We start from the raw sequence: 24,548 nt of genomic DNA on the forward strand, positions 1-24,548 counted from the left end.
GCTCCTCTTTATCTAGGATGGGGAGAGAGAGTCTGGCAGATGCCCTGAATATTGGGAGAGGGTTGCTATGGTGGAAAGTGAACACAGCCTCCCCTACTCTGGGAAGCCTGTAATGAGTCAGAGCAGCCCCAAAGGGTAAGATATATGGCCACGAATTACACTGTCTCAGCATATTCCTTACTCAGGTTTCTATCTGTGGGTTAAAATGAAATGTAAAGCTGTCTTTCCCCTGCAGAAATCACAAGGGATTTATAATTTATTGTTTTATAGTAAGGTCAGTGGATGTCCAGTTTGATCAGAGGATCCATGTCAGTTTAATCATCATTCAGTGATAAGATCTGAGACAGTACAACTTCCACAAGTAAGATTACATAACTATTTATGCATATTATAAACCGTTAATCATTTAATATCCTTGAGTTTGTGTGTAAACTCATGTACCACTATTTATAACTCGTAATTCTTAAACAGTTTCCAATGTTCAGGAAGTTAAAATGGCAATTTAAATTTAATAATGGAATAATACAAACATTATGGCATTTAGGTATTTAGCAAGGCTGTTTGATTAATTCATCTGTGTTAGCAAAGATACTATTGCCTTTACTACATTTTCTTGAATTTACCCCTAATATTTTCCTCCCTCAATTATTATTTTCTATAATAAGATATATTAATTTTCTGATTGAGGAAAACAAATGTAGGGGCTGTTCTGTCATTACTCAGTAGTGTAGATCTTTGCGTGAATAATATTCAGCTAAGTTTTCAGTTTCAAAGATTTCAGTTTTTCTCCAGTTACTTCATTTTGGTAAGTAAACTGCATGTTCAATTGATGTTTGATATCTTGGCAAACAAAAACATCAAAGCAGGAGAAGTTACCAAGAGCATTCCAGATAAGGAAGGATCAGGTATGTGTCATTTGGGTCAATCTGTTAGTTCCTCCTGGTAAATTTCACTCCACAGAAATGTTGTGGTATATGCTAAATGAATAGTGTTCAACTGGATCAGTTTGAAGTGTATGTTAATGGAGATTAATTTTAGTGAATCCCATGGATTTTCTGCTGGCACTTATCCTTTAGATCCCTGTCTCATCTAACATTCACAGGCAATGCCTGAGTGAGTTAATTAGTTAAGATCATTTATGTGTCTTGGGAACAATATTCTTCTAACTCATCTTTGCTGCTATGATAAATGATATGGGGCTCAAATAACTAGATATAGCACCTCAATACTACTTCATGGCTGGGAATATTTATGCAGTTTAGGTTTTTTCCAAGAGTACTTTTCCTGTAACATGTATTTTAAAAATTCTAAATGCATTATTTTGGACAGATCTGGCATTTGTTACAGGCTTTTGTTTTCCTAAACTGCAAACCTGAGCTGAGATTTGTGTACTCAAAATTCCCTTTGACCAGTAGGAGTTATGTGTATGCCAGACATGCATGATTGGACCATATCTCTAGATGACAGCTTGATACCCAACATTATTTGGACTGTCCATAAGCAGAAGTAAAACACATTAGAGTACTCAGCAGCAAATGTCTCTAGTGAAACACAAGACTAAGGCTGTTCCATATGATCTGTTCAAGTTTCAAATACGAAAACATCAACAGCAGTATTTAGATATTAGAATTTTTTTAACACTCTTCTTTAAGGTTTGGTATTTGGGTTAGGTCTAATGGGTTAAGTCTGATTTTTTGGATACACTGTAAAGTCTTTTGTCAAAGGCTCAGAGTGTTCTTAATGGTTTCTGGGAGAGCTTAACCCAGTCTCTGTGGCTGTAACTTTCATTAGTTATATATTGGAGATTGGCTGAGTACTTATTCATTTGCTGCATACAATATTAGATGTTGGACTGGTGCCAAAGTTCAATACAATGTAACTGACTGCCCATTAGTAATAATGAAACTGGAATCTGTCAGGGCACCTTTGTGTAATATTAATTTTTTCCATTGTAAAGTCTGAGTATTTAGAGCATAGATCACTTTATTTAATAACAAGTGCAGTGGATTAAACTCTATTAAGCAAAAGAATGGGTAAGCTTTGAAAAAGGTGCAAGAATTGTGAGAAATGCAGTCATCATTTTAATGTGCTGTTCTACTAAACATAAAGATAAGAAATTTGCTCCAAAAATCTCCACCCCAAGATGTACAATTAGAAAGCACTTTCCTCCACCTATTGGAATGGGGATTAGAGGTCCACATATTTAAAGACTTTCATGTCCATTTAGGGCCCAATCCAACTTCCAGTGCAATCAATGTGAATTTTTCATGAAAGTTGGATTGGGCCCAGAAAGAGGAGCAGGGATGGTCTCGTCCCCATTTGTAAAAGTTTGTTTTATATATAAACAAGGCATAAATTGCTTCATATGAGCATATAATTTGTACTATTAATGATAAAACTGAAGGGATTATTTCTTACATTATGTTAAAAAAAAAAGTGCAAATGAGAGGTGGTGAAGTGATGTAGCAGTCCAGGACTCTGTTTTTGTAAGTATTTGTTTTTTGTTGCTTGTCAATAGCTTGTAGTTCTTGTATTTAGTTTTGTATCCAGTTTTAAAATCAATAAAGACATTTGTTTATAAAGCTATGCTTTGATTACTACTTTAAGAAGAGAGGAGAAACATGCTATTACAGTTTCTTTGTAATTCTTGCAATTGTAAGTAGCTCTCTGGGATAAACAAATTAAAAAGAATAAATGAGAGGTTACAATTATTGTAAAACAAATAATTGTAAAATGATAAACCAAAAATTCTTTTATGGTATATACTAATCACTTGTGTTACATTTGCAGATATTAACAAGAAAATAACTTATATTCATGTGTTAATATGACCAATCAATTCAAAATGAATTGAATTCACCATAATAAACAATAAAACAATTTACTGAATTACTTAGTTTTGTCCTGTTTATATTGTATGTTTTGTCTAGTCTTCTATTTTCTGTTGCTTCCTGGCACAGATATAAAATGAGAAATTGGAATGCTTTCCAACAGTTTAAACAGCTAATAAAATCACATTATAGATCTTTGTACTGAAGTTGAACAAATGTTCTTTAAATGATAGGTACAAATGTGAAAATCACAAAGTAAGTTCTTTTGAAAAAATACATTTAATAACTGTAAAAAGGCAGCTTTTCATGCTCATCTTTTTTGTATTAGTGATGGTTTTTATTTACATTTGGATTTATATGGACTATATACTCACCAGTTATTTTATGTGGGTGAGTAATTTCTGAAGATTGATGTAAATCAGAATGCAGAGTCTTATAAGATGCAGAACCCCATTACTATAAATCTGACATACTCACAGTATTGATCAGGAATAAATTGACTTAATTGTCATCTTGCTTCTGAAAGTGTCATGAACGACACAGATTGTCCTTGTGAAATATTCACAGGTACTGTTCCATATCACAGGTAAATGTAGGTCTTCTACTTCTTCATTCTTCAGGTGTCAGGTATTATCACATGCTTAGAAAAGGGCAGATGGTCAATAAGTCATGCAGGTTTGTGCGTTCATTCACTTGTGGATTGCAAGGGCACTAGAAATGTAATTCAGTCTTGAAAGTTTATTGTTTAGAACTACATTGTAAAAATCTATTGATTATCCATGTACAGCGTGATTTATTCTTTCAGCTAATGTTTCTGCTTTTAGCAATAGAGTACTTCAGCTTTGAATTGTCACAGACTTTTTATATTATGTATTTTACGGTTTTCATCTATGACAGCATAATAATGAAAAAATTGAAATGGGTCATAAAATGCCTGTTCATGTCATTCTAAAGAGGTTCCTATTACATTATCCTTTTAATTAACATTACCTACTGATATGAATTTTATCTGAAGTATTGGTAAGTTTTCTGTAAAAGACTGAGACTCTAAACTTTTGAAAAATAGCCACCTTCTCAGAAGACTTCAGTATATCTTATGGTTTGTTTTATTTAAACAGTCTGAAATAGGAATCAGCTTGATTTCCCCCTCCCCATCATTAGTGTGTCTGTTATGCACTTTAAATTTAAAGATCATAGTTCAGTGAGTGTAGGTAACATATATTAGTGTAGTTGAATGCATTTTTAGAGAGAGAGATGGGTATTATTCACATATAAAACTGAAGAGAAAAGGCAGCAGATGAAATTTCCTTCTGTCCCAAATAGGCATTTGTCTAGTTTTTATGGGAGGGTTAAGGAAAAAGGTAGAATTAACACATCTTTCCTTAGTCTTCTGGAGAATGATCAGAGAGATAAAGCTGACCAGAAATAGTAGACCTGTGCAACAATCAGACCTTAAATTAAGGGAAACTTGATGCATTTTTAATGGAAAAAGGAAGGTGGCTTGTACAATAATGTTCAGTTCATATGGAATGTATTAATACGTCTTCTCTGTAATCTTTTTTTTTTATTAAGGACTTGATCCAAGCCAACTGAAGTTTACAAAAATCTTTCCATTGACTTTAATGGACTTTGGACCAGGCTCCAAACCCCTTTATTCCTATACACAAATAATTAATTCTCAGGTGTGCTACAGACAATTTTGGGCTTCAGGTCCAATTTAGGCTGATTACTCAATTATTTATTGGGTTTTTATGCTGGTGAGTCACTGACTAAATTCAAAATACTGACAATAACTGTCAGACATAATTTGGCAAGATCTGATTCTTATAGTTTTTAATGTGCATGGTTTTACAACTATTGATTTGATCTGTATATTTCCCTTCTCTTTATTTTTAGGGAGAGACAATTTAAAAATAAATATGGTAAAAGAAAAATATAAATAAGGATTTGCCAGTTAAATTGAAATATATGGCGCAAATCAAGTTCCTTTCTAAGACCTTTATTTTGTGGCTACGTGAAATATTTAGTAACAAGATTCTAGCTTTCTTATTGAATAAAAACCCAATAATTTCAGATGTAAACATATAGTTAGTCACTCATAGCTAAAATGGGTTGTCTACTAACCTATGTTCTTACACTTCTGTACATTTTAGCCAAGGTTCCCATGGGTTTGTAAACTCCTCATTTGTATTCCCTGAACTGAGTTTTTTATACAGATCTGGAGGGTGGAGGGAAGACTACAACACACCAATGGTTTTTGTTTTGTTTAGTTTTGTTTTTGAAAGAACCAAGATTTCATCCTCCTGACCTGAAATCACAGAGCAATATGGGACTGAATAGTTTGTTTTAGAACTCGCAAGTGTTCATGTCCACTAATGCAAAAATGATACATTATATGGAAGGGTCACGGTAGAAACAGCAATAAGAAGCCAATCTCCTTATTTAAAACCTTAAAGGTTCTGTCCCCTAAAACATAGATCGATGAGGCTTATCATTTTACCCTATAAGTATTCAGATAATGGAGACTTCCTGTTCTGAAGGGTCAGATATTGTTGAAACTAGTATGGAGGTATGTTGTGTCCCTGAGCTATATGGCCTTGTGTGATTATATATACTGCTGTGTATGCAAGCATATTTCATTGGGTTGGCTAAGAATATGAACTAGCCAATAGAGAATATGATAGCTCTTTCCATTCTATAAATTGGCACCAGAGATTGGCAATGAGATTGCTCCCTCATTCCAGTATAGAGAAGCATGCTTTCTTCAATTCCCAAGGTTATTTGTTAGGCAGAGACATGGATGTGGTATTGCAATTAGAGGAATATAGACTGTATTTTGAAAAAGCAAATAAGAAAAAAGTCCAGTATCAAGTGTTCTAATTTCAATAATGGTTTCTTCTATGGTACTAATGGATTTTTTTCCTCATTGTTAAAGCAATTAAAACATAGTCAACACTTGTTCACCTGGCCCCAAGGCAGACCACTGTCTTCTGTAACATACCACTTTCCTAGTGTAAAGAGCTCTGGTATGGAGGGGGCAGAGTTATGATTGGTTGGGATACATAATGTTAGGTACAGGGAAAGATAGACCCTGGGCAGTTGACAGCTTGAAGCCTCCCACAGGGACAGTTATTCGGTGTGATGACTTGGAGTCATCAGTTTCAGAAATTATGTACTGTGCCGTTAGTGATGCCTGCGTAATAACTTTATTTATATACCACCCTTTTCCCAAAATGCTGAGGGTGCTGTACTGCAGAATAATTACAAATGCAATATAATAAAACATTCTAAACTGTCACCCTCTTAAGTTATAAATAGTTTAAAAAAATGAGTGGATCAAATTTTAGAAATGTGAAGACAGTGATTGAACAGGAATGTGATAAATAAAAAGTCAAGAGTGGCTATTCTAAACACCTGTGGGGAGAAATAAAACTTTAAGATGTTTTTTAAAGTGGGATAAAAATGAGGTGGATTTTGGGGGAAGGAAATTACGTGTTATAGGTCCCACTGCAGTAAAAACCTTGATTGCCTGCCAATGTCAGATATAGTGGCAAAATTCTAAGAACTGGGTAGTGTGTGAATACAGAAATCCGTCATTAAAAGGCTTAAGTAGAAGGCCCCAGAATTTGGAAAGCCAACTGTAAAGGGCTTTTGAAAGCAAGCATATCAGTTTAAAGTTAATCTGCCAGTTTCTAGGCAGTCAGTGTAAATCTTGCAAAGCAGCTCAAGACAGTGAGCAATTATGCCACTGTAGTCTGAACAAGTTGCAAAAAATAGCTCATAAAGAGAGAATTCACTAACTGAGTTTTGTGGTATGAGGGCATTTTTTGCTGTTCCAAATTTATCACAAGCTACATTCACTGACCAACAAAAAAGAAAAAAAACCCAAACCTTCTCATTAAGAAGGAGTTAAGATTGTCCAGTGGTATCTTGTGTCCTTCCAAACATCAAGTTCAGCAAAACTTGAAACTTTGAAAATCAGGAAAGAGAGTTAAGGTACATGTCTGTGCAACTTTAACTCTGTGTTAACAAAGTAGAAATCAGTGATGTAGAGTTAGGGTATTTAGTGTAATTTGCTTATTTACAAAATGTATACGACTTCTGTTCCATCGAACGGAGGTGGTTACAAACTGTACACACACTGTTCTCTTGCAGAAATCTTAAGGCATCACTGCCCTATCACCAGGAAGCAATTCTTAGCATCTAACTGCTTAAACACACTGCACTCTCTTCCAGTCACAGCCCATGGGCTTTTCACCTGGGAAACTCCTAGTCCAAGGCTCCTCACCTAGGTTCAAGTGTTTTGAAAGGTGGTGTGCGCATTAACCCTCCTTTTGTGAACCCACTAAACCTCAGAAAGGGTTTGACTTCCCATTCACAGGGAAATACTTTAACCTACATGATCTTCTTAGCTACTTTCAGAATTAGGTACTGCATGGGTATTTTAACTCATTTTATCCTGGGTACTTATACATCAGTAAGGCATAACATGCACAACATTAGCATTTGTTGCCATAGCAATCATCTTTTTGCTAGCATTGAGCCAGATTCTGCAAAGTTCTGAGTGCTCTCAATTCTCATTGACCGTTGCTATTGTTGGATTTATCAGCACAGTTTCAAAGTATGCTTCAGACGTATGTGATGCACCTGCTCTCTTTCAAAAAGAAGCCACATCTGTTTGCTCTGTAAAAGTTACATATTAATGAATAAAACAGAAGAGCTGTTTCAAGTGTTCATTGCCATCTTTAACACTCCATTCTAAATGTTAGAGACTTTATTTCATGATTTGAAGTGGAATGAGTGATAATATTTCACTTACATTACAAATTGTGAAAGGTCTATTGAATTAATGGAGTGGGTGATCTAATGTATCGAGACAGTTACTGTTGGTGTCTGATTTATTCTTGAAGTTAGTTACCATTCATTTGCCCTTTGCATTTGTTTGTAAAATACATTATATCAGAAAAGTTGGTTATTGTATATTTTAGTAGGATCCACAATGCGCTAGGTACTGTCAACACACTAAAAAAAGAAGGTTTATATGTGTTTAGAATGTATCTTCTTAAATTCTAGCCATTAATTGTTGCAATACAAAGATATCTATGATATAAGTGAAACACAAATTAAAGTAATATAATACTTGTTAGATTCTTAAGCTTTTGCTGAAATGTGTAATCCTTTTTTACTCTAAAATATTCACCTCTTTTTTTATTACAGAAACCTTTGAAATGCTTATCACAGAGGCTGAGAATTACACAAGCACGCTTTTCTGCAACACATACAGAAACATGGCTGTTGAGGCTGCTACAGCCGTTCAAGAGTTTTTTACGGATGTGGGACTCTTTGTATTTGGCATAGATATTAGTACAGAAGAACTGGTGAACAGATTTTTTGACACCCTGTTCCCACTAGTCTATAATCATCTGATTAATCCTGGTCTGACTGACATTTCACTGGAATATTCAGAATGCATTCGAATGTCACAACGAGATATCAGTCCTTTTGGTAATGTTCCAAAAATAGCCATGGGACAAATGGGGAGATCATTGTTATCCAGTCGTACTTTCTTACAGGCCCTCAATTTAGGGATTGAAGTGATCAATACAACAGATCATTTGCAGTTCTCTAAAGACTGTAGCAGAGTCTTACTACGAATGCAATATTGCCCCCACTGCCAAGGAATGCCTTTAAGTAAGCCATGTATGGGGTACTGCCTGAATGTAATTAGAGGCTGCTTGGCTAACATGGCAGAAATTGACCATCACTGGCGGAGATATATTCAGTCATTGGAAGAGTTATCCAGTGCAATGCATGGGACATATGACATTGAGCATGTACTTCTGAACTTTCACTCACTTGTTAATGATGCTCTGACACAAGCTAGGATCAATGGACCAAAAGTAATTGAACAGGTAAGCACCTATCTATTTTCTAACTTCCATGCTTATTGGAAACACAGCACATGGAAACTAACTTAGAAAACTGATGGATATTTGATGATTGTTATACTAATTAATACGTTTGTGTCCAAAAAGGGCATCATACAGCAAAACAGTTGTACAAAATTGTCAGTTTTTTCTTTAGTTATTCACATGACTTGCTATTTTCTCAAATACTATATTCACAACTATAGCAGAGTGAGGAGTCACCATATTTTAGCATTTGCAGATTTTTTTTTCAGGGTGAAAAGCTAGTTTTCCAGTTGTGGAATGAACTTTTAATGTTTACCAGAAACATCTAAACAGTTGAAGTGATAATGAAAAATGTTTCACACCCATGAAACCACAAGCTGATTTTTTAAAATCAGTTGTGTGAGAATTTCTTTACACAAATCAGTAGAAAACTCTATTTTACTTCTAGCTTTTTGTCATTTTGAACATTTAATTGTTATACTTTTCAGTGTAGTCACTGAATGGCCTTTACTGAGAATTCTACAACTGTTGAATAAACAAGAAAATCCTGAGTTCTGCTGAGTAAGAGTGAGTTCTGGGAAGGGTAATTAAGTTTGGTGTTTTAAAATACTAATAAGCAAAAACTAAATTTCTTGGTGAAAGCTAATTCCAGAGACTTTCTGCTTTTGTAAAAAATGCTAGGGGTTAGGCAAATGAGTGCCAGATTTGATTCATAATATTAAATGAATTGCTGGACTGGTGAGATGTTTATTACTCTATCACATACATTGTAACAGGTTTGGAAATCTCATGGACTTTATGCCATAATTGAAGCCCCTTATTTTCATGAACTAGAAATATAAGATCTCATGTCTAGTATATATCTAACTATAAAGATGACAAGTAATAAACATCCCTTCCCTCTAGATGCCAATGGTTTGTCTTCAACACCTATGGCCACAGGTAGATTTATTTGAATATTTTTTGTTATCATCAATGGAGTGAGGACATTTCAGGGGAAGAGTAACTTGCATGAGAAGCTAACTTAGCTGTAAACACATGAAAAGTGAAGAGTTTTTTTAATACCAGGGCATTAGTTAAAGCTAATGTAGCTGCAAATTTATGAGGCATATCTATGCCAACAAATGTTAACTCTTACTCTGTTTTACTTATTCCATAGTATGTTGTGTAAGTACACTTTCACCTATAACTTTCATGGGTGCTGCCATCATACTCTGGTCAACTATTATGGTGATGTGGGTAGCATAAGAACCTAGAATAGAAAGATGTTTATTTTTAGAGGGTGTGCAGAGCAATTTGTGTTTGGATGTGACTGTGGTATGGTGTGGTGTCACCTCAGGTGCCAGTAATAATGCTAGGACTATCACAAACTCCCTCTCACTTGGTTACCTGCTGCTGAACTGGCTTCTGCCCACAACAGAGCCTTATCTAATAGACTAGTGCCTGATTCTCCTGTTCACTTGCATGGAATAGAGGCAAGGGGCTTTTCTGGCACATCTAAAGAGGGAAATATAGTGGGCTGTTGTCATTGACTGCAGGTTGCTGTGCCCTAACTATTGGGCTGTCATTCCCAGATGTCACTGTAGGTATATTAGTACTACAAAGGGAAACTTTATGGGAAGTTGAGGCTATTCAGAGTCCTTGGAAGCACTGACTTACAAACCTGGCCCCACCAGGCACTATAGAAGGAACACAGATAATATGGCCAGTTGAATTAGTCCCTGAAGTACAACTGGAGGAAATATTACTTTGAAAGTGGTAGCTAGAACACATGTAGATTTCTGAGATGAGGTCAGTGGCTCCTACAGTTATGCTAGAGCTATCTTCATGATTCCCATCCGGCTCTCTCTGAAGTTAGACCCCCTGACTGGAGTCAGGCTCCTTCATTTTGGAAACAAATGGCTCTCAACATCTTTGGTCAAAATGAGTCATTGGACATCATCGAGAGGGGGTTCTCCATTGAGCTGTGGGAACAACTTTGTCCCATTTCTAATCTCAAACAGCCCATGGAAGTTATAGGACATAAATGAAATCATCCATCACCTACTTCAGATCTTAGCCATACAATTCTATCTCTAGCCTCAGTGAATTGGGAACAGACAGAGCAGAGCTCTATCTGAATAGATTCCTCAAAGAGGTTTATCTTCACACTCTCATTTTACTATCGCAAAGACAATTCCTCTATTTTTCTTGTGGTTGATAGCTCCCCCACTCCTCCCAACTTCAATCATCACCGTTACCCAGACATAGCCTCACTTACCTAAATTAATTTGGTCCCTGCCCACCTTTTCCCCTGCTCCCCATGACCATACAAAATATAGGAAGGTGAGAGTGATAGCAATACTGATGCCACTCTGGCTGAATAGTCTCTGGCTCTAATCTACCGTTGAAACTTTCGGTGTGTCTGTCTCTCAGAATAGGTCTGCAATTGCAAAAAGTCAGCTTTCCATCCAGCACCAGACTGGTTGAAAATGGATACTTAGAGGAAGTTATTACCTTTCTCATGGACCTTAAGAAGAAATGAACAAATACACTATGAACTTTACACCAGCCAGCAGAATAACTGCCATATTAAACAAGTTAAACACAGCCTTCAATTCCTCCATGAGAGCCTTAATGTGTATGCACAAGAGTTCAAGCAAAATAATCAAGACTCTGCAATATTATATATAAAATAAAAGGAAGTTTTAAATAAATTCCAGCATGAAATGTTTTTTTAGAGCAACAACCTTTACTCTAGCCTGACAAGCTCATAGAACACAACCTTGAAATCTCATTCTTCTCCTTACAATATTACCCAGATTGAACCACTGCAGGAGGTGTCATTATTTTTCCTATCCATTACAGAAGACTTCCTTATAGCTACTGTCTCCTGTCAGATGAATTTTTCATTTTCATTTTACTGATTAAGTCAGACAAGTAGTCCTCAAAACTGCCATAGCATTCACTCCCAAAATAAATTAAAGGTGTAGTCTTCATTCTATTAAACATCAAACTCCAGTCCTTAGGAGCAATGACAGTCTCAAGGCAGAGAAGTAATGCACTGAGATCTGCTAGGTGGCCACCTGGTCATCGATATATACATTCACCAAATTCTACATATTGGTTATCCAATCTTTAGCCAGTGCCTTTTTTATTAGCAGAAGTCTTTCCCACTGCTAAGTGCCCACAAGAAGAATGATATAGAGTGCATAATATTGTCCGTTGACTTGAGCTGTTAGCCAATAGTTATTGATAAGTTGTTTTCTTAAGGAGAAGAAATTAATTGAATCAGGTATTTATTTGGTGCCATCCTGTTTGTTATACACAAAGTCCTGTTTCTCTGAACACAGTAGGAACAAACAACAGGAGGCAGTTTCCTTGCTCACAATTTCCAAGCCTGCCTTTCCAGTCAGTCCTTTGTGTAAATGAAACTCTTTGTTGACTTCCTTCTGGGGCCACACTCACATTGCTTATCTGGCTTTCTGTTGGCTTTTCTGTTTGCTTTCTATTTCTGACACATACAGACACACACAGCTCCACCAATCAACGCCCTAGATTCTTCATTCTCCTTATTCTCTCTGAGTTAGTTCTTGCTCAGGCTTTCCAAGCTGATCCAATGCCTCGGGCAGTGGCTTCTGTTGTATCAGCTATCTTACTCCATAAAGGGACTTAATTGCTTCTTCCATTTAGCCTGAATGAAAATTGATTAGGATGCACATTGGCTTCAGTGCAGTCAGTGGTTGCCAAAGGGATCAAAGACACACTTGTGAGCAGCCACAAATACCCTCCAGCACAACAATAATATTGTGGATGTCCATATTTAGATGTTCTCCTTCCCACTGCTGTGAAAATCCCATTAAAATAAATCTGTGTGCCTGAGCACAGTGAAGAATAGGATAAGGTATCTGTGCTTAATTGAAAATGTCCTTAGTTCAACTAATAAGCTCCAGAGATCTGGCCCACATTGAAGATAAATATGTAATCAAGAATAGAGATGGATATGCACATCCAAATATTTGAGTTTCTTTCATTATGGGGAATGAATGCTCAGCACTAGGACATGCTTTTTTTTTCTCAAGGTATTATTTTAACAGAATCTGTAATTTAGGAAAGTACGATTGAATTAATCTCACTGTGGAACTTGTCTCAGTTGGAGAGAACTTCAGCAGGTGGGACGTGCCTCTGTTGCCAGTGACTGATAGAATTGGTTTTACCCCCAAACTCCAAGCACTTTGAAGTACGCATTGTAATGGATCTGTGGCACTTATTACTTGTATAAAGGACATTTTCAGATAATCACAGATGAATTTTCTTATTTAGATGTCAGTTCTGACATAAGTTTCCTAGTACAGTGTGTTGGCATGGTCCCCTTATGGTAAACACAATTACCATCAAATTTTCTTATGTTTTCCTGGTGACTCTTTTTATCACCCAATAGTGCCTAGCAACTCTAAAAAGGAGTCATTACTATCTATTGTAGTATTGCCCACTCTTACACTTTTATTACATGTCTCACTGTATTTAGTATTCTTGTGAAAGCCCCAGCTCTTGGACACAAATGAGTATACAAGAATATCAGCTTTCATGTAAAATAAATAAATAAAAGTTAGGCCAGGTCTATAGTACAGACTTATATGTGTATAACTACGTTGCTCAGGGGGTTGAAAAATCCACCCTCCCCAACGAGTGACATACCTTTACCGAACTAACCCCCGGTGTAGACAATGCTAGGTCAGCAGGAGAGTTCCTGTTGACATTGCTACCGCCTCTTGCAGAGGTGGATTAACTAAGCTGACAGGAGAAGCTTTCTCAGTGTAGGAATGTCTTCACTTAAGCGCTACAGTGGTGCAGCTGCGCCGATGCAATGTTTTCAAGCTTAGACCTGCCCTAAGATTCTAGCCCTCAGTGTTGCGAAGAAAAGCTTGCACATGTAATTGGAGTGTAAACTTAAAGGCTCAAAAAAATAAGACCTATAAAATTCAATCAATTTTTATATTTTAAAATTTTTTTTTTTTTTTTTTTGGTTCCACAGTCTAGTTTTTGAATGCCTGATATTGACAGTACTGCTGCTGTATTAAGGCCTTCTCAGATAGGACCAGTTCCAAAACCTAAAAATCAGTGGGAGTCTTTCCATTCACTTCATTGAGCTTTGGATCAGGTCTAGACTGTAATGCAGATCAGTGACAATAACCTGGCACAAATAGTCTCTCAAGGTTATAGTCTGGGTTTTTTTGGTCTTTAACACAATAGACTATGACTCTTTGAGATATAATGGTCTAGTAAATTAGTTCAGTTTTTGTAAATGTGGTTTATGTCTGTGGGTTAAATGGTCCAGTCAATTTTTGAATAGAAATAGTTAATTCAGATAGGCAATAAATGTTTCTACTCGTAAAATAATTCATTGGGTTTTACAGAGAAGGGGTCCTGAATCCTTTGGAAATTGGCTCATTAATATTAATTTTCAGAGTGACTCATGAGCTGTTTATCAAACTTTGATAAGCAGTTCATGCATCAGTGGTTCTAACAAATTCAGAATAAATGATTGTGAGTCAGCGAATAATGACTGTCTCATGCTCTCAAAGCAATCTCTGCAGAGTTAGAACAGAGTCTCTTTAGCAGTAACTGTGCTTTTAAGAAGTAAGGAGAAAAACAATACTGAAGGGCGAAATTTGGAAAAGTTTTATTATATGGATATGCTATACACAAATCATAATATAGATTCCAATATGTGCTCTGAGTATAATAATAAATATATATGTGTGTGTGTGCGCACGTGCGTGTGTACACGCATATGTGTATATATAAATGTACATTGTTTCTCTAGTATTCAGATGTGGTTTATATACATATATGAATGTATATTCAGACGCTAACATATTATATGTGGTACATGTTGCAATGCCTACTGTTAAGGTTCTCCATCATAAGACCCCATTTTCAGTTGCTTACAATTTTGCCAAATTGCAATTGGATGGGCTGAAATTTTCCATGTTGGGTGTCTACCTCTGGCTAACTTATTTTTGAAAAAAGAAAAGGAGTACTTGTGGCACCTTAGAGACTAACCAATTTATTTGAGCATAAGCTTTCGTGAGCTACAGCTCACTAAACCTGTTATTTTTGAAAGGTCATCTAAAACAGTTCAGCCATTTCCAAGAACGAGCTTAGGGGAAAATGTTTTTTCTCACCTCTCAAACCATTTTGTTGTGAAGCTCTAGTGCCTCCATGCTTTGGACCAATGGCTTGAAATTTGTCAGGAGGATTGCTTTGGTGACAGGGATGTGTCCCTGTGAAAATTTACCCTAGCTTGGCCAGGTTATAAACTTTTTAAAAATCTCAGTTTGCGCATGCTCAGAGGCTTGCTAGAGTTTGGCAGCTATATATGTTGAAGATTCCATCTGCACTGAGCATTCTGTGTCCCCCACAGCTCCTATACATAACCAGACTGCACATGCAACATCCTCACACAGTGACTGAACATGCCCCAGCCCAGAGGTGCAGGGGCTGACTAGCATTCTCCCTTTGATTGCTACTACTAGCTGCCCAGGTCCACTGTGCCACTGCATACCAAAACAGAGAGCAGGAAGAATGTCTCTTTAAATTCACCCTGCTGGCACCCAGGTAGCATGGAGGGGAAGGAGTGAAAAACCTGAGTCAAATGCAAAGGGGTAAGAAATGATGCAGTGCACCAGGAGAGGGGTTAGGAGCAGGAGCTGGCAGGAGTGGGGTAGGACAGGATGGCCAGAAGCAGAGCGGGGTCAGAAGATGCGAAGAGGGGCACCCTCTGCCTTGGAGCTACTCCCCGAGCCTCCTGCTTGCTGTGCAGGGGGGGGCAGAAAAGAGGGGTGCTAATGTCAGGGTGTCCCCCTCCCCTCTACTCCTGCCCCCCCACTTACCCCATCTCCACAGAGAAGTGGGGGGACACGACAGGGCACAGGACGGAGGGAGCTTGCTGGCAGCAGCTGCTGTCTCAACTTGCTCATCTACTTAAAAAGGTAATGTCCTTAGAGTGGAGTCAGCGTACTTAAAGAGGCAATGCACATCTCTCTCACACACACAGGGTGTATGTCTCTGTCTCTGTCTGCCATGCTGTCTCCCCTCCCTCCATTTGTGCTGCCTTGTAGAGTGTGAGGCTACATTAACAACAATGTGTTAACCTTTGAGGGCTCAACCAAGTGCTAGTTCATCATTTAGCAGTAAGGCATTCCCTGGAAAATATTCCACCTTCTGACTTCATCACCTCAACCACACTTCACAATCATCATTGCTGTGTACAGTATTAAATTGTTTGTTTAAAACTTATACTGTATGTATATATAATATAGTCTTTTGTCTGGTGAAAAAAATTTCCCTGGAACCTAACCCCCCCTATTTACATTAATTCTTATGGGGGAACTGGATTTGCTTAACATCTTTTCGCTTAAAGTTGCATTTTTCAGGAACATAACTATAGCGTTAAGCGAGGAGTTACTGTATAGTAATATGAGGTGGGATTTTCAAAAACAGTCAACTTTGGTCTAAATCTCTTCCAACTCCCTTTGACTTTGACTTCAATGGTATTATGGTTAGTCCAACACTGAATTCTTTTGAAAATCCCATCCATATTTTCTGAGAAATTCTTAAGCATCTTAACAGCAGCAAGAGTTCTAACCAATAAAATATTTGCTTAGAGCTGCAAGAAGATTTAAGTTCTCTTAAATAGTCTCCATCTGTGGATTTACAATTTATGTGAAGATTTGTTTTTACTGTCATTGATATTAAAAAGCTTCCTTGTGCCATTAAATGTTAGCAGAAAGAATGAGTTAATGGGCAATATAAGAATTTTATTTCTTTATTGATTATTATTACCCAAAATGACTAGCTATTAAACACATAGTTTGGATTGCCGTAACACATTGCACATAAAATTTAATATTTCATTGATTAGCCACAAAGAGTATAGCATGGTCACATGCAGTTAGGTTATAATGGAAGATTAGCAGTCTTGGTTCCCTCTGTCACTTGTCTGTTTTATAAAGATATTTTTATCAGGTCCTTTTTAGCCTAAATTTGTACAGCCTTATAGGCCATGCACACCCCAGAAGGCCAATTATAGTAGAAATGCACTGACCCAGCCAACTCAGGAGATCATTTATCAACAGGTTCAGGAGTTGGAAAGATGCTCTGAGAAAGGTGGGAAGAACTCATTTTTATGAGTCCAAATGGTATTTATGCCAGCAAGGTGGGATGGAATTGGAGCCTCCGCTCCTGGGAAGGAGCAGATTTGAATGTCAAGAAACGGCCAATATTAGCATTAGGCTTTGTAGATCCATATGTATCTGATTGTATGTATGGTTTTTAACAGATTACTGATTTTAGATGCCCAACCTGAGACACCTTAAAGGGATCTTATTTGTCAAAGTATTGCACACCCTCCTCTGGAAATCAGGCCCCTTTAAAGTACCTGAAACTGAGCACTAAGAAATGGAGTAATCCAAAATGATTAGTTATTTCTGGAAAATCTTGGCTTAAGTCATTTTTTTGTCTCCCACAGCCTACAAAATGGCCATAATTCCTTGGCACCCAGAAAGTACACATAGAATCATAGAATCATAGAATATCAGGGTTGGAAGGGACCCCAGGAGGTCATCCAGTCCAATCCCCCGCTCAAAGCAGGACCAATCCCCAATCAAATCATCCCAGCCAGGGCTTTGTCAAGCCTGACCTTAAAAACTTCCAAGGAAGGAGATTCTACCATAATATTATACACTAAACTGGGAGAAGTGGTAGATACACTGGTGGGTAGGGATAGGACACAGAGGGACCTAGACAAATTAGAGGATTGGGCCAAAAGAAATCGGATGCGGTTCAACAAGGACAAGTGCAGAGTCCTGCACTTAGGACGCAAGAATCCCATGCACTGCTACAGACTAGCGACCAGGTGGCTAGGCAGCAGTTTTGCAGAAAAGGACCTAGGTGTTACAGTGGATGAGAAGCTGGATATGAGTCAACAGTGTGCCCTTGTTGCCAAGAAGGCTAATGACATTTTGGGATGTATAAGTAGGGGCATTGCCAGCAGATTGAGGGACGTGATCATTCCCCTCTATTCGACATTGGTGAGGACTCTTCTGTGTCCAGTTTTGGGCCCCACACTACAAGAAGGATGTGGAAAAATTGGAAAGAGTCCAGTGGAGGGCAAGAAAAATGATTAAGGGTCTGGAGCACATGACTTATGAGGAGAGGCTGAGGGAACTGGGATTGTTTAGTCTGCAGAAGAGAAGAATGAGGGGGGATTTGATAGCTGCTTTCAACTACCTGAAAGGGGGTTCCAAAGAGGATGGCTCTAGACTGTTCTCAGTGGTAGCAGATGACAGAACAAGGAGTAATGGTCTCCAGTTGCAGTGGGGGAGGTTTAGGTTGGATATTAGGAAAAACTTTTTCACTAGGAAGATGGTGAAGCACTGGAATGCATTACCTAGGGAGGTGGTGGAATCTCCTTCCTTAGAGATTTTCAAGGTCAGGCTTGACAAAGCCCTGGCTGGGATGATTAATTGAGGATTGAGCAGGGGGTTGGACTACATGACCTCCTGAGGTCCCTTCCAACCCTGATATTCTATGATTCTACACAAGATAATCACTTAAATAGCAGGAGAAGTTAGTGGCAGATTCAGTGGTTTGTTAGCAAATGGCCTGATAAATAACCAAAGAAACCAAATAGTTCACTATAAAATATTTTTTTCTATGGGGGAAAATTCAAAATTGTATTCCCACATGTATGTCTATAATATCTACCCTCTCATCGTGTATAGTGAAATACTCAGAGTAGAAGGTCAGTAGAAGAAATGGATCATTGCTGAGATTCAGTGTCGAGCAAGCAATTTCACTGATATCAAGGGGCATCAAGGAGGATGCTTTTGTACCAGCTCTTTCTATAGAATCCAAGCTAGGTTCTCCGCAGATTCTAATGGTGCACTTGGGAAGAGTGACCTTGTTTTGGAACCAGGCTGAGTATTTTACCTAGTAAGAGTCAAGTGGGGCCTTTTCCTTTGTAAATAGTTCCCTTTTTCCTTAACTGTATGGTTTGACTTCCTCCTGCAATGGGTTTGGTGCAGTGCCACAAATATGGCAGCAATTGATCAAATCAGAAAAAGAGTGAAGGTAGGTAGTTAAACTACTCGATGGTTTGAATGAGGATTACAGCCAATGAACAAAATGAGTCAGCAAAGTCAAAAATGGCTCTTTCAGAAATCACAATCTGTTAATCTATTTCATTTTAAATATTCTCCACTCTTTTATAGAATCATAGGACTGGAAGGGACCTCAAGAGGTCATCTAGTCCAGTCCTGCACTCATGGCAGGACTAAATATTATCTAGACCATCCCTGACAGGTGTTTGTCTAACCTGCTCTTAAAAATCTCCAGTGATGGAGATTCCACAACCTCCCTAGGCAATTTATTCCAGTGTTTAACCACCCTGACTGTTAGGAAGTTTTTTCCTAATGTTCAACCTAAACTGCCCTTGCTTCAATTTAAGCCCATTGCTTCTTGTGCTATCCTCAGAGGTTAAGAAGAACAATTTTTCTCCCTTCTCCTTGTAACAACCTTTTATGTATTTGATAACAGTCCCCTCTCAGTCTTCTCTTTTCCATTCCAAACAAACCCAGTTTTTTCAATCTTCCCTCACAGGTGATGTTTTCTAGACCTTTAATCATTTTTGTTGCTCTTCTCTGCACTTTCTCCAATTTTTCCACATCTTTCCTGGAATGTGACACCCAGAACTGGACACAATACTCCATTTGAGGCCTAATCAGCGTGGAGTAGAGTGAAAGAACATGAGAATGTCTTGCTTACAACACTCCTGCTAAGACATCTCAGAATGATGTTTGCTTTTTTTGCAATAGTATTACACTGTTGACTCATATTTAGCTTATGGTCCACTAGGACCCCCAGATCCCTTTCCACAAAAAAATTGCCTGTTCCTAGGCAGTCATTTCCCATTTTGTATGTGTGCAACTGATTGTTCCTTCCTAAGTGGAGTACTTTCTGGTGGTGATAACTCAAATTATTCTCTGGAGAAAAAGCTTTTGACAGAATGGAATAACCTTTCCATTTTGTAACACTGGGGAAACAGAATATAGAAGCAGAGGGATAGGAGTTAAAATGAATGGCTGAATTTGGCTTGCTCCAAGCTACATTCAAAAGCACTTGAAATTGACACCTGGAAAGATGCCTTATTTTATTAAGAATACCCATTGTTTTTCATGGATATTGTAGAGTTTGTGTGCACTAAACAAATTAACGATGGTAGACATACACAAAAAGGTTCAGTCAAAACTGTAGTATTTTATTGGAATCTCTGGACTGTCAAGAATTATAAATTTCAAAGCAGTTCATCCCCCATCTCCCTTTTGTCTCTGATTTTTTTAAAAAAAAATATAAATGGGAATATAGCAGTGGAACCTTGTGAGAGGGTTGTGTCGTACAAATTCCTCTGACACGTTTAAAGTTAGGCAAGTATGTAAGTACATTGCTGAAAGGAGACTAAATTAATAGGGGTAGGGGAAGAGAATCACAACTCTCACATTTAAGATGTCATTCTTAGCAGAATCTGCACACCAATGAAGTTTAAGTAGACCCTTAGCACGGAATGTATGTGCTAGAGGAAGCTTTATTATAAGAATAATTATAGGCAATATATGATAATAAACCAAACTTTTAAATATGACCAAGCATAAGATTTAAGATATTATCAGATAATTTATTGTTTCAAAAATTATTAGTCATTTACAATAATTGAGGATCTTTCCCTAGTATATTCAGAAGAAATCGAGCCTCTTAAATTATGTTATCAAAGGATTCATTCTCTTAATCTGTGCAGCTTTTGTTCTTACCAGGGCTCCAATTTTTGATCTGTGATATATTCAAAGAATATTGGACAAATATTTTTCACACATTACTTTAAAAAAGAGAACCTTAAATACACAATTTCCAAATGATATGTCTTTCTTTCATTGTTAATTAAGCTTTTGATAAAGCGAAAGTAGCTTGGAAAAAGGTAAACCCTCTGTTTTGATAGTATTAAGGCCCAAATGTGTGGTCCATTTGAATACTACTAGGACCATGAAACAAAACGACAACGAGCCAGGCAAACAAAATGAAGGCTGATATGACATTACCAGTTTGCTATATTGTGGCTCAATGTGGCATTATACAATCCTTGAAATGAGACGCTAATGCAAGACTCCTATTTGTATCTGGTTATTGCAGATCATTTATGGGAAAAGTATCCTTAAAGGTGAGATCAAACATGTGAATCTCTTTTTGCCTACACACTGTTTAGTGAGCCAGAACAATAGGATCACAAGACCTTGATATGTAAAACTGTTTGTTGGCCTGGTGTACGGTGTTGGGACCATCAATCCAGATTCTCCAAGGAGGGATGCTGTCTCTTAATCCTGCCCCAACCCCCACCATGAATTGAGGCTGTTGGTGGAGGCACAGCATTCTGCTGTGGGTAAAAAGACTGGTTACAGCTAGTGTGTGTTCTTAGTAGTGGTCTGAGAAATTCCTGTACTTTCTGGAGAGATTAAATCTTTTAATAGAAACACCCAAACACAGAGAGAGAGAGAGAGAAAAAAAATTTGGCACTGTAAAGAGGCTCATATTACTTGAGCAGCATGGGGGCTTAAAAAGAGATCAGTGGAAAAATCCAAGGAGAAGACAGTACCACAGAGACTGGAACAGCTATCACAACCACCAGTGATGAAGTTCACAGGCAATCTGTAAGAGGGAGTGAGTGTTTTAAATGTTTCATGTTCTACATGAAAGCAGTAAGTCATTAAGCAGCCAGGTGATCAGAAGCTTTATTTCTTATCATCACAGGCATAAAAGTACTATAAGTGTATAAACTCTTTTCAGCTAGCCTCAGAGAATTTTGAAGCCTATGGAAGTTTTTGAAGCCAGAGGAAAAAAAGAAAAACTTATGATTGAGGCTTTCAAAGTGAGAATGCAAAAACTACTTGTCAACAAAAAACGTTTGTAACTGATCTAAGGAATAAAAGTCATTCTTTCAACTATAGAACTTTATGGGAATTGTTGAATAAGGATAAATAGCAGTAGGTTATACTATCATTTGGATAAGAGAAAACTTTTAATGGGAACCTGTTGACTCTGGAGCACATCCTGAAAATTTGCTAGACAACATACAAAACTGATCAATCAGCATAAGCAAATATTTGTTACAAGATATGTCATGGATGCAGCTGGCAAGAATGTTACACAAAATCAGCATGTGATGAAGAAAGTGAGTCAGAAGCCACAAAGAGGGGAACAAAGTATACAGACACAATGCATGTAAAGTTCAGCAGGTATGGACGGACATTCCTGCAGAAAGTACACAGTTTATGGACAAAAGTGGTATGTGTATAATATATATAATACATACACTTCATGGTGCATGTTTGTATAACAAAAAGTCAGGGACCAAACTTTTGTGGAAACTCAAACATGAAACTGCAGAATTACTAACTGTGATATGTAACTATAATTTAAATCAGTATCTGTACCAGATGTCACGTTAGCTATCCTCTAGTCACCAATTTGTACAAGAGGCTCCAGAGGCGATCTTGACAATGACAGGCTGCTAAGCCTAACTTCAGTAACAGACTGTAGTAAAGAACAGAATTATCAGACACATAGATGCACACGATTTGACGGGGAGGAGTCAACATGGCTTTTGTAAAGGTAAATCATGCCCCACCAATCTATTACAATTCTTTGAGGGCATCAGCAAACATGGACAAGGGTGATCCAGTGGATATAGTGTACTTAGACTTTCAGAAAACCTTTGGCAACATCCCTCACCAAAGGCTCTTAAGCAAAGTAAGTAGTCATGGGATAAGAGGGAAGGTCTTCTCCTGGATCAGTCAATGGTTAAAAGATAGAAAACAAAGAGTAGGACTAAATGGTCAGTTTTCAGAATGGAGAGAGGTAAATAGTTGTGTAGCCCAGGGGTCTGTACTGGGACCAGTCCTATCCAACATATTCATAAATAATTTGGAAAAAGGGTAAACAGTGAAGTGGCAAAATTTGCAGATGATACAAAATTACTCAAGATAGTTAAGTCCAAAGCAGACTGAAGAGTTCCAAAAGGATCTCACAAAACTGTGTCTGAGTAACAAAATGGCAGATAAAATTCAGTGTTAATAAATGCAAAGTAATGCACAATGGAAAACATAATCCCAACTATACAAACAAACTAGTGGGGTCTAAATAAGCTGTTACCACTCAGGAAAGATCTTGGAGTTACTGTGGATCATTCTCTGAAAACATCTGCACAATGTGAAGTGGCAGTCCCAAAAGCGAACAGAATGTTTGGAACTATTAAATCCATGGTTCTGCCCACACTTTGAATACTGTGAGCAGATTCAGTCACCCCATCTCAAAAAAGATATACTGGAATTGGAAAAGGTACAAAGAAGGGCAACAAAAATGATTAAGGATATGGAACAGCTTCCACATGAGGAGAGATTAAAAAGACTTGGACTTTTCATCTTGGAAAAGAGATGATTAAGAGGGGATATGACAGAGGTCTATAACATTTTGGCTGTTGTGGAGAAAGTGAATAAGGATGTGTTATATACTCCTTCACACAACACAAGAACCCAGGTCACTCAATGAAATTAATAGGCAGCAGGTTTCAAAGAAACATGAGGAAATGCTTCTTCATGCAACACACAGTCAATCTGTAGAATTAGTTGCCAGGGAATGTTGTGAAGACCAAAACTATAATGGGGTTCAAAGAAGAACTACATAATTTCAGGGAGGATAGGTCCATTAATAGTTATTAGCCCAGGTGATCAGGGATGCAACCTCATGGTTTGGGTGCCCCTAGCCTCTGACTGGCAGAAGCTCGGGGTGGACAACAGGGGATGGATCACTCGATAATTGCCTGTTCTGCTCGTTCCCTCTGAAGCACCTGCCATTACCCACTGTTGGAAGACAGGATATTGGGCTAGATAGACCTTTGGTCTGACCCAGTATGGCCATTCTTATGTTCATTGTTACAGATGGATAAAGGGATACCAATATTGGAGGATTCTTTCTTGAAACATTGCATTGTTAGAAAGCACTTACAGAAGCTGAATTACTACAAATGATATAGTAGACAACTTTCAACTCCAAAGAAATATAATACAAATAAAAATCTAGGGATCAATGCAGCCGCATCCAAAATTGCTGAGTAAGTCAATAATACTGACAGTAAAAAGTGATAGGAAAATTGATTTATAAGGCTTGTTCTTCGAGTAGTGTCCCTATGGGTGCTCCACTGTAAGTGCTCTTGCTTTCCTGGGCTGCTGACCAGAGAACTTTGGTAGCAGTGTCCATTAGGCCCACACATGCACTGTCTCTTCTCATACTCTGCCACAATTTTAGCCAGCGCATGCAGGCTAACCTCCCTCAGTTCCTTCTAAACTTCGCCTGACTAGAGATGGAGCCATTAGCAGTCTGTTTGTAATTGTTAGTTTCTTTAGCATTTCCAGTAGTTAGTTAGTCTCCTCAGCCTTAGTTGTAGTTTTTTTCTTTATTTTCTCTTAGCAGGAACAACAACAACAAAAAGACTATTTTTCCCCCTTTTTTGTCAGGGACGCTTTCGCCCAGCGGGATATGCCCAGCTCACTGGGCTTCAAGAAGTGCTTCTCCTGCAAAGAGGCCATCCCTGTGGCAGACAAGCACTCTCGTTGCATATGCTGCCCTCTCAGACAAGCACTCTTGTTGCATATGCTGCCTTGGGAAACGCCACATCCTCCAAAAGTGTGGTCTCTGCCAACAATGTAAACACAGGTCT

General features: G+C 37.8%; 1 protein-coding gene across 1 annotated transcript in view; it reads left to right on the forward strand.

Annotated features, from left to right (window-relative positions):
- Positions 1–24,548, forward strand: part of GPC5 (glypican 5) — a 545,513-nt gene that overhangs the window by 142,153 nt on the left and 378,812 nt on the right. Inside the window, exon 3 of the mRNA XM_037913674.2 lies at positions 8,049–8,743. Within this exon, the coding sequence (XP_037769602.2) occupies positions 8,049–8,743 (695 nt within the window). The remainder of the gene's footprint in view (positions 1–8,048; positions 8,744–24,548) is intronic.

The sequence above is a fragment of the Chelonia mydas genome, chromosome 1, assembly GCF_015237465.2.
Source record: "Chelonia mydas isolate rCheMyd1 chromosome 1, rCheMyd1.pri.v2, whole genome shotgun sequence".
NCBI classification, from domain to species: domain Eukaryota; kingdom Metazoa; phylum Chordata; order Testudines; family Cheloniidae; genus Chelonia; species Chelonia mydas.